The 12,897-nt window shown below is 40.8% G+C and overlaps 1 protein-coding gene across 3 annotated transcripts in view; it reads right to left on the bottom strand.

Moving 5' to 3' along the window:
- The window catches only part of LOC111961889 (TOX high mobility group box family member 2), a 138,205-nt gene that overhangs the window by 16,626 nt on the left and 108,682 nt on the right, over nt 1-12,897 (bottom strand). For 2 of the 3 annotated variants that reach the window (XM_023984532.2, XM_023984538.1), the window contains exons 5-6: nt 12,127-12,366; nt 8,691-8,921 (exon numbers count right to left, since the gene is read on the bottom strand). In XM_023984532.2, coding sequence (XP_023840300.1) covers nt 8,691-8,921; nt 12,127-12,366 — 471 coding nt within the window. The remainder of the gene's footprint in view (nt 1-8,690; nt 8,922-12,126; nt 12,367-12,897) is intronic. The other variant, XM_023984556.2, reaches the window with a different exon arrangement.

Raw genomic sequence — 12,897 nt, forward strand, 5'->3', positions numbered from 1 at the left:
ACTCCCAGCAGCTTTAATTTCAAATTAATTTAACACAGCTAATGATTCGCCCGACGACGGATACTTTTAAATAAATTACCATGCCTAAGGATTCTCTAATTATTCCAAAGTGAGTGGATTCATTAGCAATTGAAGCCGTCAGAGGCTGCAGGTCGGGATGAATTAGAAATAACAAAGCTTCGAGGGAGCATATGCTGCGGTCGTAATCCTGACACGGGGGGGTGTCCCGCAACAATTAGCCGGTAATTGTACCTTAATGAAATGTTCTTGTTTGATAACCAGTTAATTATAGGAGACAATAACTCCCGAACCCCTCCTGACCATCGACTGAGCGATACCCCCCCCCATCCCCCACCACCCAAGCAGAAACAACCTGTGTGGGTACGAGGAGTGTCAGGGTTGAGACAGGTTTAAGTCTAGCGCGAGGCATTGACGGGATCACCTATAGCTAGCTGACTGATCACACAGAGAGGGAGGGAGGGAGGGAGGGAGGAGGGAGGAGGAGGGAGGGAGGGAGGGAGGGAGGGGAGGGAGGGAGGGAGGGAGGGAGGGAGGGAGGGAGGAGGGAGGGAGGGAGGCGAGGGAGGCCGAGGAAACAAGGAGAGCGACGGGAAGAAGAGAGGGCGCAACATTGCAAAGAGGTTAGTGAGAGCGGAGAGGGGCACATAGAAAGCGAACGCCGCGGCAAAGAGAGGGAGATTGAAGGAGGTTAGACGCGATCATACCGAAACTAATATCCCACAGGAGCGAAAGAAGAGACCCTAAAAAGAGGGGAGATACAGAGGACCGTTTTGTTTGAAAGCTTGTTTTCTTTGGCCAGAACGACAGTTTCCCTCTCTCTCTCTTATGACCTTTCACGGAATCACACTTACAACACAACAGACTCAATTAAATAAAGCTAAGTGCTACTATCCCCTTTATAACTGTCTTTCCTTTATAGACGTAAAACTGGGGATTGATCTTAATCTAAACCACAAAAAGAAGAACATTTCATTTTGTATTTGGGRGGCGGCTCGAACACATTGTCACCTTGAGGAATAACAAAGGCAAATTCAATGATTGATCTGAGACAACAAAGCARGAACCCCAGGGGTATAAATACTCTATGTGAGAAAACAGCTGAAAACAGCTGAATAAAAGAGGCTACGAACATAAAATACATGAAAAAAAACATGCCTCTAATACACTCAAGGACAGCTTGGCAAAAAATAAATCATGCAGTACAGCAGAATTAAACATGAACCGAAACTCAAAGAAGTATATAGTTTATGATGTAAATCTGATACTTAATAAGATACAGTGCTGGTATCTTTTCATTTGGATAGGGAATTGCTTGTTTTCTAACACAGGTAATTGGAAACAGAGGGCATTCCTTTGTTTAAAAAAAAAAATGTCTGCGGCAAGAGAATGTGTTGACATTYTAGTTATACTGGCTCTGGAAGGTCAGTGACATTAAAGTACACCTCATCAGTACTGTAGAACTGACATGACAGCCAAACACTAAAAAAAATGGCACTCATCAGTTTGAGAGGGGAGATAAAAATATTTTTTAGGGAAGACTGAAAATGTCTGTTTTAAGTATAGAAATAAACAGTCTAGAACAGACATAGCGCTCAGCTCCATTTCCAAGGCCCTTCCAATATGGAGGCCTATTTGATTTGATATATTGTTGCTGATGAAAAAGTATTTTGAATAGAATTGATGATGTCATTCAGAGGAAGGTCCTCCCCTGCGCATAATCTAGGTRTGTGTAAACATCTACTTGGTATCATGATGTATCGTCATCTTGAGTTGATTTTTGGCCTCTGTGGGCTAAAGAATGTGATTTAACACAAGAGCCCAACCAAATCAAGTACAATTAGGTGTAGAACAACATCTCAAATTAKAAGGCAATGGTGGAGTTGCCCTTTAACAGTCATTTTTACAGATAGTCCTCCTGTGAAGGACAACCCCTATTCTATTTCATCTTTGTTTGGAGACAAAAATGACCTCAGAAARATAATACAGGGTGCTGAACACAAAATGTATGGTTGAAAGAGCCAGGACACCAGAGGGTTAAGAACCMAGCAAACAATAACATCTCAGGAACAGAYGTCCTTGAGGCGGATTCAAGGACGAGGCAATTGCTAATCTTGTATTCTCAGCATGATCAAATCACCAGGCAACAGATATAAATAAAAGGACAGGAAATGAGGAATTCACATTCAAGGGTGTCAGGAGCGAAATGAAGATTCATGCTGAAGAGGGCCTAGTGAAGGAGGCAAAAATTTACTGCAAATAAAAGGACAACCAGTCTCCAAAGTCCAGCTGTATAAAGTAGGTTTGGGGAAAAACACACTTACGGTGTGAGATACGGTGTGCGGTGGCGAACAGGCTGTACTTCGTCATAGAGACAGGTGCTTTTATTTGACAYGCAATAGGCCCCTGCCCGACTGGATATTCTAAAAATATGAGTTTTGTCTGGGACCGGCATCATCAGACTGTCTCATTTTCCATTCATTTCAGCAAGTCATTTGTTACTATTGGCCCCTTTGACTTTTTCCTCCAGGGTTGGAATGCAAAAATGAAAGCAAAGAAAAYGTACAGAGAAGTTTTGTTTGAAAAACTTGACATTCCTGTAACCCTATGGTTGTGAGTTTAATCAATACAGGCTAGTAGTTTCGCTGTAACTACACTACACTTGCATTGCCATTGTAATCGATCTGTAATAATGACATTGACATTGAGTATGTACTTCATGAACAACCCATTGTTCCATCATACACACCATGCATCACATAAGTATATGGTACATTCTATGGTGCAATTCATATGGTGCAATTTTTCACAGTAAAGCCATTTTATAGAGAAATAACTGAATCGATGGAAACGATACTGCAACGGGACCTATGCATATTCCACAATTCAAAGATAGTTCAAATCAAGCTTTGATTTTGGAGTGAACTATGTACCAATATTTGTGACTACAAATTAGATATATTTTTTCTTTGACATGTGCCTTTATTCTGCCTACTCCTCTATGGCCGTAACAAAACTAAGATGCGTTTGTTGTGTGTTYACCTATTGTTTTCTGTGATTACTGTGTGAATATGAAATGTCTTTCTTTTGACAGGAGTTTCTGTGGTGCTTCTGTTCTGACAGACGTGTGAGGTCGTGGTGGGAGATAACTGTTTACTTACATTTAACTACATTGTGATTATGGTAAATACRCTGTTGCTTAGTTATTCTGTAGGCCTCTATGGCTCTGACTTGAACAAACCATCTGAAGTGAAGGTTGGCCTTGCCTGTACAGTACCTTAATGTTGTGATATGTTTTGTTGGACATTTAGACTTTGTTTGACTGATATGGATATACAGTACCTTCAGAAAGTATTCATACCATTTGACTTATTCCACATTTTGTTGTGTTACAGCCTGAATTCAAAATGTATTAAATATACTGTTTATCTCTCACCCTTCTACACACAATACACTATAAAATGTAGCCAATTTATTGAAAATTACTGAAATATACTGAAATATCTCCTTTACATAAGTAGTCACACCCCTTTGCTAAGACACTCCAAATTGAGCTCAGGTGCATCCAATTTCCTTTGATCATCCTTCAGATGTCACTAAACCTTGATTGGAGTCCACCTGTGGCCAATTCAATTGTTTGGACATGATTTTGAAAGAAACATACCTGTCTATATAAGGCCCCACTGTTGACAGTGCATGTCAGAGCAGAAACTATACCACGAAGTCCAAGGAACTGTCCGTAGATCTCCGAGATAGAATTGTGATGAGGATATAAAACTATTTGTAGAGTGTTGAAAGTTTCCAAGAGCACATCATTGKGAAATTGAAAAATTATGTACCCAGACTCTTCCTAGAGCTGGCCGTGCAACCAAACTAAGCAACTGTGCAAGAAGGACCTTGGTCAGGGAGGTGACCAAGAACCCAATGACCACTTTGACAGAACTACAGAGTTCCTTGGCTGAGATGAGAGAACCTGCCAGAGGGACAACAGTCTCTACAGCACTTCACCAATCTGGGCTTTATGGGAGGGTGGCCAGACGGAAGCCACTCCTGAGAAAAAGGAACATGGCAGCATGCCTGGAATTTGCAAAAAGGCACGTGAAAGACTTAGAGCATAATGCAAAAGATTCTGTGGTCTCATGAGTCAAAAATTCGAAATTTTTGGCCTTCAAACAAAGCGCTTTGTCCGGAGAAAACCAGGCACAGCTCATCACCCGTCTAACACCATCCCTACCATGAAGCATGGTGGCAGCATCATACTATGGGGATGCTTTTCAGCAGCAGGGACAGGGAGACTGGTAAAGATAGAGGGAACAATGAATGGAGCCAAATACAGGCAAATCCTTGATGAGAATCTTCTTCAGAGTTCACCTTAGACTGGGCAAAAATGTACGTTCCAAYAGGACAATTACCCCAAGAATACAGCCAAAGCAATGCTGGAATGGCTTCAGAAAAAGAATGTGAAAGTCCTTGAGTGGCCCAGCCAAAGCCCAGACTTGTATATGTGGAAAGACTTGGAGATTGCTATTCATCACTGCTCCCCATCTAACTTAACAGAGCWTGAGAAAATCTGCAAGGAAGAATGGGAGAAAATCCCCAAATCCAGATGTGCAAAGCTGATACAGACACCCAACACGACTCAAAGCTGTAATCGCCGCCAAAGGTGCTTCTATGAAGTATTGACTCAGGGGTGTGAATACATACGTACATGAGATATTTCATTTTCAATACATTTGCTAAAATGTCTAACAACATGTTTTCCCTTTCTCATTATGGGGTGTTGTGTGTAGATGGATGAGATGAAACAAGAYAAAATGTGGATTAAGTCAAGGGGTATGAATACTTTCTGAAGCCACTGTATGTTTGTCAATGTTTTATAGAGATAAAGTGAATTTTATTACATCAGGAATGCTATAATGCATAATTTTGGAGCTGCGAAACTTCATCCTCCAGTTTTGAAATGTGACTCGATTCAGGAAACTAGGCATATGTCACAACTTAACAGGAGAGCCGTTTGAACGTAAAGAATGCGAGATGCGTCCATGCACAATGATGTATACAGGTAAGATAGTCTAGCATTAGCTAGCTAACATTATATTTTCAGATATTATTGGCTGGCTGGCTCCCTAGCTGACGTTATTATTCGTTTCCCAGAGCCGTGTGCTGTTCTAGTTAGAGCCTAATGTTAGCTAGCTAACATTGAACATGGTTGGTTAGCTCCCAGCACTGTGGCATTGTTGGCACTGTTTATTGTTTAACTAGCTAACGTTATTTGACGTGTGTACAACACCCGTTGAATATGGCCGGTGTCAGTAAACGTCTGCAAAAAAGCGCAATGAAATTGTTTGCCAGCCAGTACTGGTTAGGCTGTTTTCATGTTATCCAGAGGTAAACAAATCATCGGCCAGAGCGTCAAGTGTGCCGCGTTTCAACGAGCAAACGAGGATGGGTGGGGATAAAGCTTAGTGGTGACGGGTGTGAACGATGCTGAATTGGGTGTAGACAAAGAAGAGCTCTTCAGCTACTGTAGATAGTAAAAACATTTCAAAGGCGACTTTCGTCCAAAAGTGAGTTTACAAGTTGACTTTCAAAGCAGAATTACTTTCCTGTTCCACAAATGCAGTGTGATGAGTATACAGCTTGAAGTTGGAAGTTTACAACACTTAGGTTGGAGTTATAAAACTTGTTTTCAACCACTCCACAAATTCTTGTTAACAAACTATAGTTTTGCAAGTCGGTTAGGACGTCTACTTTGTGCAACACAAGTCATTTTCAAAAATATTTTTACAGACAGACTTATTTCACTTATAATTCACTGTATGTGAGTTTCAGTGGTGTCAGGAAGTTTACAGTACACTAAGTTGACTGTGCCTTTAAACAGCTTGGAAAATTCCAGAAAAATGTGTGTCATGGCTTTAGAAGCTTCTGATAGGCTAATTGACCATAATTTGAGTCAATGGAGGTGTACCTGTGGAGTTATTTCAAGGCCTACCTTCAAACTCAGTGCCTCTTTGCTTGGACATCATGGGGAAATCAAAAGAAATCAGCCAAGACCTCAGAAAAAATGAACAAATCTGGTATTTGAGAATCCAAAGCCCTGAACTACCACGTTCATCTGTACAAACAATAGCACGCAAGTACAAACACCATGGGATCACGCACTTCATATTCGTTCAGGGAAGGAGACGCTGTTCTGTCCGTAGAGATGAATGTACTTTGCGTGACGAAAAGCTGCAAAATCAATCCCAGAACAACATCAAAGGACCCTGTGAAGATGCGTAGGACACAGGTACAAAAAGACTTCCTATATCCACAGTAAAACAATCCTATATCGCATAACCTGAAAGGCCGCTCACAAGGAAAGAAATCACTGCTCCAAAACCCGCATAAAAAAGCCAGACGGCCAAATGGACAATGACCACAAGCATACTTCCAAAGTTGTGTCAAATGGCTTAAGGACAACAAACAAGGTATTGGAGTTGCAATCACAAAGCCCTGACCTCAATCCTATAGACAATTGTGGGCAGAACTGAAAAAGGGTGTGCGAGGAAGGAGCCTACAAACCTGACTCAATTACACCAGCTCTGTCAGAGGAATGGCCATAATTCACCCAAATTATTGTGGGAAGCTTGTGGAAGGCTTACCCAAAATGTTTGATCAAGATAAACAATTGAAAGGGCAATGCTACCAAATACTAAGTGAAGTGTATGTAAACTTCTGACCAACTGGGAATGTGATGAAAGAAATTAAAGCTGAAATAAATCATTCTCTACTATTATTCTGACATTTCACATGCTTAAAATTAAGTGGTGATCATAACTGACCTAAGACAGGAATTTTACTATGATTAAATGTCAGGAATTGTGAAAAACTGAGTTTAAATGTATTTGGCTAAGGTGTATGTAAACTTCTGACTTCAACTGTACGATTTTGTAGCTCCAAGTCTCTACTTTTATATAATGTAAAAAAATAAATTTCAAATTTTGCTACATAAGACCGAATCCAGGTGTGAGTCAAAAATGTGTGTTGGGATGCATGTACAGTTGCAAGAAAAAGTATGTGGAACCCAGGCATTACCTGTATTATGCATAAAATTAGTCAGAAAATTGAATCTGATCTTCATCTTAGTCACAACAATAGACAAACACAGTGTGCTTAAACTAATAACACACAAATTATTGTATTTTTCTTGTCTATATTGAATACATAATTTAAACATTTACTGTGTAAACATTTACTAATTAGCTTTTCCTGAAGCTAATTGGAGTCAGGGGTCAGATAACCTGGAGTCCAATCAATGAGACGAGATTGGAGGTGTTGGTTAGCGTTGCCGTGCCCAACAAAAACACTCACACAATTTGAGTTTGCTATTCACAAGAAGCATTGCCTGATCTGAACAAAAGAGATCTCAGAAGACCTAAGATTAAGAATTGTTGACTTGCATAAAGCTGGAAAGGGTTACAAAAGTATCTCTAAAAACATTGATGTTCCTCAGTCCACGGTAGGACAAATTGTCTATAAATGGAGAAAGTTCAGCACTATTGCTACTCTCCCTACGAGTGGCTGTCCTGCAAAGATGACTGCAAGAGCACAGTGCAGAATGCTCAGTGAAGTTAAGAAGAATCCTAGAGTGTCAGCTAAAAATGTACACAAATCTCTGGAACATGGTAACATCTCTGTTGACGAGTCTACGATACGTAAAACACTAAACAAGAATGGTGTTCGTGGCAGGACACCACAGAAGAAGCCACTGCTGTCCAAAAAAACATTGCTGCACGTCTGAAGTTTGCAAAAGAGCACCTGGATGTTCCACAGTGCTCCTGGCAAAATATTCTGTAGACAGATTAAACTAAAGTTGAGTTGTTTGGAAAGAACACACAACACTATGTGTGGAGAAAAAAAGGCACAGCACAGCACACCAACATCAAAACCTCATCCCAACTGTAAAGTATGGTGGAGRGAGCATCATGGTTTGGGGCTGCTTTGCTGCTTCAGGGCCTGGACAGCTTGCTATCATCGACGGAAAAATGTATTCCCAAGTTTATCAAGACATTTTGCAGGAGAATGTAAGGATATATGTCTGCCAATTGAAGCTCAATAGAAGTTGGGTGATGCAACAGTACAACGACCCAAAACACAGAAGTAAATCAACAAAGAATGGCTTCAACAGAAGAAAATACGCCTTCTGGAGTGGCACAGTCAGTGTTGACTTCAACCTGATTTAAAATGCTGTGGCATGACCTCGAGAGCGGTTCACACCAGACATCCTAAGAATATTGCTGAACTGAAACAGTTTTGTAAAGATAAATGGTTAAAAAKTCCTCCTGACTGTTGTGCAGGTCTGATCCACAACTACAGAAAACGTTTGGTTGAGTTTATTGCTGCCAAAGGAGGATCAACCAGTTATTAAATGCAAGGGTTCACATACTTTTCCCACCCTACACTGTGAATGTTTACACAGTGTGTTCAATAAAGACATAACGTATAATTGKTTGTGTGTTATTAGCTTAAGCAGACAGTGTTTGTCTAGTGTTGTGACATAGATGAAGATCAGATMAAATGTTATGACCAAYTCATGCAGAAATCCCGGTAATTCCAAAGGGTTCACATACTTTTTCTTGCCACTGTATGTTGGTGTGTGTGTATACCCAAGTATTTATTGGTATGTGTACCTGTTTTGCCTCCTCCCCCAGGCTATCCCACATGGAGGCCACTATCTTGGACACGTCCCCGAAGGTGGCGTTGGGGTTGGAGCCCTTAATGGCCGCCTGGGTGTCCCTGAAGAAGAGGGCGTAGGCTGACACAGGCTTGTTCGGCTCGTTGGGGTCCTTTTTCTTCTTCTTCTTCTGMGGTTTGGGCTTGGGCTTCATCATCTCCGAGGATGGCCGCTTCTCGCCCGTGATCTGGAAGACRATCAAAAAAACGACAACAGAGTTCTACTTTATTAATTTGTCCCTCATGTCTTTCTAGCATTGTTTGGAGACTGAACTTTGTAGTTCTTTACAATAAGACAGCCGCTCACTCAAAGAGAATGTATTACACACAAGAAATGCAGTAAACCTCAACTGTTCCCTTTCAATAGTAATAGTAGGCTATCAGACTTGGTATGATGCCAATTGTTTCCGCCATTTTATATATACACTTCTTTACTACATGAGAAGATCAACAGCACACAGTGACTAGATGCTTTCCACTCCTCTACTTCACGTTCCAGTGCACAGGCTCCTTAGATTGGTAAAGTTTCACTGCCTCTCATAGACCAATGGACATAGTCAGTGTGCCAACTCATCCATGTCGATGCCCACCAGACAGCTAAAACAAGTTTGCATCCCCACCATCAAGAGATATGAGTTGCCAGTCAAGTGTAAGAATAGCGCCCTTGTTSCAAGTATGACTTACTAGGGTAATAGACAATAATGTTTTTGAATGTTTGCAGCGAAAAACAAACATAACTCAGTTTGACTTTAATGAAAGTGTGCATTTTTGCGATGAGCGTTTTCGTCGTAATGACAGCTTAATTGAATCAATCCCGAGTTATTGAGACATCCACAGTCAAATCAAAATGAAAACAACAAATATTTGCAGTGCAGAATTTATTTTCATTTAGAATTCTCATAAACATTCAATGTAACCATTTAAACCTGTTAACATCAAACAAACAACTTTGGRGCCTCCCGAGTGGCACTGCATCGTCGCAGTGCTTGAGGCGTCACTACAGATCCGGGTTCGATCCCGGGCTGTGTCGCAGCCGGCAGCAAACATGAGACCCATGAACAACAATTGGCCCAGCGTCGTCCGGGTTAGGGGAGGGTTTGGCCGGCCGGGATGTCCTTGTCCCATCACGCTCTAGCGACTCCTGTGGCAGGCTGGGCGCATGCACGCTGACACAGTCGCCAGTTGCACAGTGTTTCCTCCGACACATTGGTGCGGCTGGCTCCCGGGTTAAGTGAGCAGTGTGTCAAGAAGCAGTGCGGCTTGGCAGGGTCGTGTTTCGGAAGACACATGGCTCTCGACCTGCACTTCTCCCGAGTCCGTACGGGAGTTGCAGCGATGGGAGAAGACTGTAATTACCAATTGGATATCACGAAAAAGGGGTAAAAAGTACAAAAAAATTTAACAATAAAAACACAACTTTGTTCAAATACATGTATTTACAGTATAATACTATTAATATTCTCTTGTTTTGAATTGTACTCCATGAACAGAAACTGAGTCAAAATCATATGTCTAGTCTTATCTAATTTACCATAATCTATTCCGATTGAATCTGCTTTGTCAGCCTATACATCGTTTACRTTGTCAAACATTATTTATCAAAACAACACAAATGCAACATTTCTTCCAGGACTAAGTAAAACTGTACATTCCTCACATAGTTTCATTAAGATAATAGATTCCAACTTTTGTGCAATGGAGCAAAAAGTATTCGAAATCACATCTGTTTCTACTAGCTTTGATGTGGATGTTGAATAAATTGGAGGGAGGCAAATGGAATTACATTCTGATAGGGGAGAGATAGTAATCGTTTTTTATTCATACATGGACAGTCATGCACAGCGGGGCACTTGTATGGTGGAGAAAGTATTGTTTTTCAGAACATTTGCTGTTTTAACCGTGCGCTTACAGATGCTGATAAATATGCAACAAGACTATAGAAACCCCCGGATTCAATTATACATATTCATGTTCCTCTTTACCAATCCCCCAGGTAAAGAAAAAACAAATCCAGTGAGAGCCCTGATTGGTGAGTAATTTCTATATGCTTTGTTGTATGGATTTACATAAATTAAACGAATGCCACTTTAATGAGTATGTATTCCTGTTTCCTTGTTTCAAATGAAAGAGCTGTGCTTTTCCAATAGAGGAATTGAGGCACACGTATACTTCCTCAAGCTTTCCTGTCCTTTTCAACACGTTTATCCCACAACGGAGAAACACATCTATTGATAGGTGTGTAGAGCCCTGGAAGACAATGATATACAGTATAGAAGACTACTGATTTTGTTTGGTCATCACTATGTTGTCTCAAGTTCTGTCTACAACATCTTATAGAGACGGCTTGTATACGAAAACATCCAAATGCATTACTGTCGCCATTGCTGCAATATAATTAACTGAACACAGCTTCTGTAAATTAGGGCCTATCGAACAACAGTAATACAAGATATGTAAACATTCATAAAGCAGTAGAATCAACAAGGGAATCTGACATTTGTTTCACAATTGTTTGAGGGAAAACAGCATAACTGTAAATGGTGTGTTCGTTTTGCTTTCTTGACGTGACAATTAACAATATGCAAATTAAATGAATGAGATGACATGGTGATAATGGATTCTCAGCAAATCCCACATTACATGAACATTTCAAATGAAATAATTTAGACAGCAAGCAACAAAGGGAAAATAAAAAGGTGCATTGCTTTAAAGCTGCAATATGTAACTTTTGGGGAGACGTGACCAAATTCACATAGAAGTGTGAGTTTTAGATCTGCCATTCTCATTGAAAGCAAGTCTAAGAAGAAGTAGATCTGTTCAATGTGCAATATTTCTATGCTTCCCGTTCTTAAGGTTTGTTTTTGTGTCTTTTAAATTTTCTTTTTTTGGTACACCTGCTTCAAACAACTGAAAATACAATAATATTTGCTTGTTTTGTTACATAAATTGAAATTAGACTAACTATTATAATTTTAGCAACCAGGAAATGGCGGAGCAATCTCTGCAGAATGCATCGTTAAGTTTGAACTAGGATTCGAAGCCAATCTAAAAAAGACAAGATGGTCTGTTATTGGCATGTCCTAAGAAGGCAAACAAACAAATTAAACAAAGCAATCACCAATACCTATGAGATTGGAAATGTGTATGCTTGCATCGAGACGCCACTGCGCTTAAAACCTCACAGAGTAGCTTGTTGCATAATCGCCATACATTCACTGTCATACTGCCATACATACACACATTACACAACGTGCCCGCAAGTCACGTTGATAAAGAAATGTAATGTAAAAAATAAAATGTTCATTCCATCTGGCAACACCCAACACGACCAACCCAAACACCCTAACTTTCCCTAGGTTCAGTGAAATCAAAGAAGCATTGCCACATCAGTACCTTATGGTGGGAATCGATCTCCTCTTCCTGTGTAGAGCTCGAGGGAGAGGGTGTGGCTGATTTACTTCCGGGAGGTGAGGGAGAACCATGGGTAAGTGCACTCCGGCCAACCTGAGAGTTCAGTTGGGACATTGCGCTCATGGGGTGGTGGGACAGTATCCTAGGTGACCTGTTTATCAGATGGGGGTTGTGAAGGCTGAGGTCATAATGTGAGCCGTCGTGGCGAGTCATCTCCTGGATCTGGGTGAGAGAAGAAGACCAGCTTTACTACTTAACTTTACCAATTGCACATTCCCAATTTGCCCAAAAACGTGATGTCTTCGTTAATGACGGCAAACGGTTGGTAGGATGTTAAAGAATGGAAGTCTGCCCTTCCGGGTTCACTGGTCCCACTGTTCTACTTAGGACCGGTCAGAAGCAAACTTATCTTCATTCTCCTCGGTCACCACTGAAATACACACCATGCGTTCGTCCAATAACTTGGCACTATTCGGGCCATTTTTATCTGATTGCGCTTTGAGGCACAATTTGACGTGTTGAATTTCAATTGCAGTCCTCCAGTGCAAATGACCTTGAACAACATATAATTCATCACACCAACATTATTCAAAGACTGTATCTGTCCCTTTATCTTACTCATGAATTCATGAAACTGTTTTTCTTTTATGGAGATCTACACTGCCACCCGTGGACTTGTGTCAACACCCTCTGATGTCCCTGCTTGGAATTTACAATCCAAACCAATAGAATCCAAACCAACTGAACCACTTG

The sequence above is a fragment of the Salvelinus sp. IW2-2015 genome, linkage group LG1 (assembly GCF_002910315.2).
Source record: "Salvelinus sp. IW2-2015 linkage group LG1, ASM291031v2, whole genome shotgun sequence".
Classification (NCBI taxonomy): Eukaryota; Metazoa; Chordata; class Actinopteri; order Salmoniformes; family Salmonidae; genus Salvelinus; species Salvelinus sp. IW2-2015.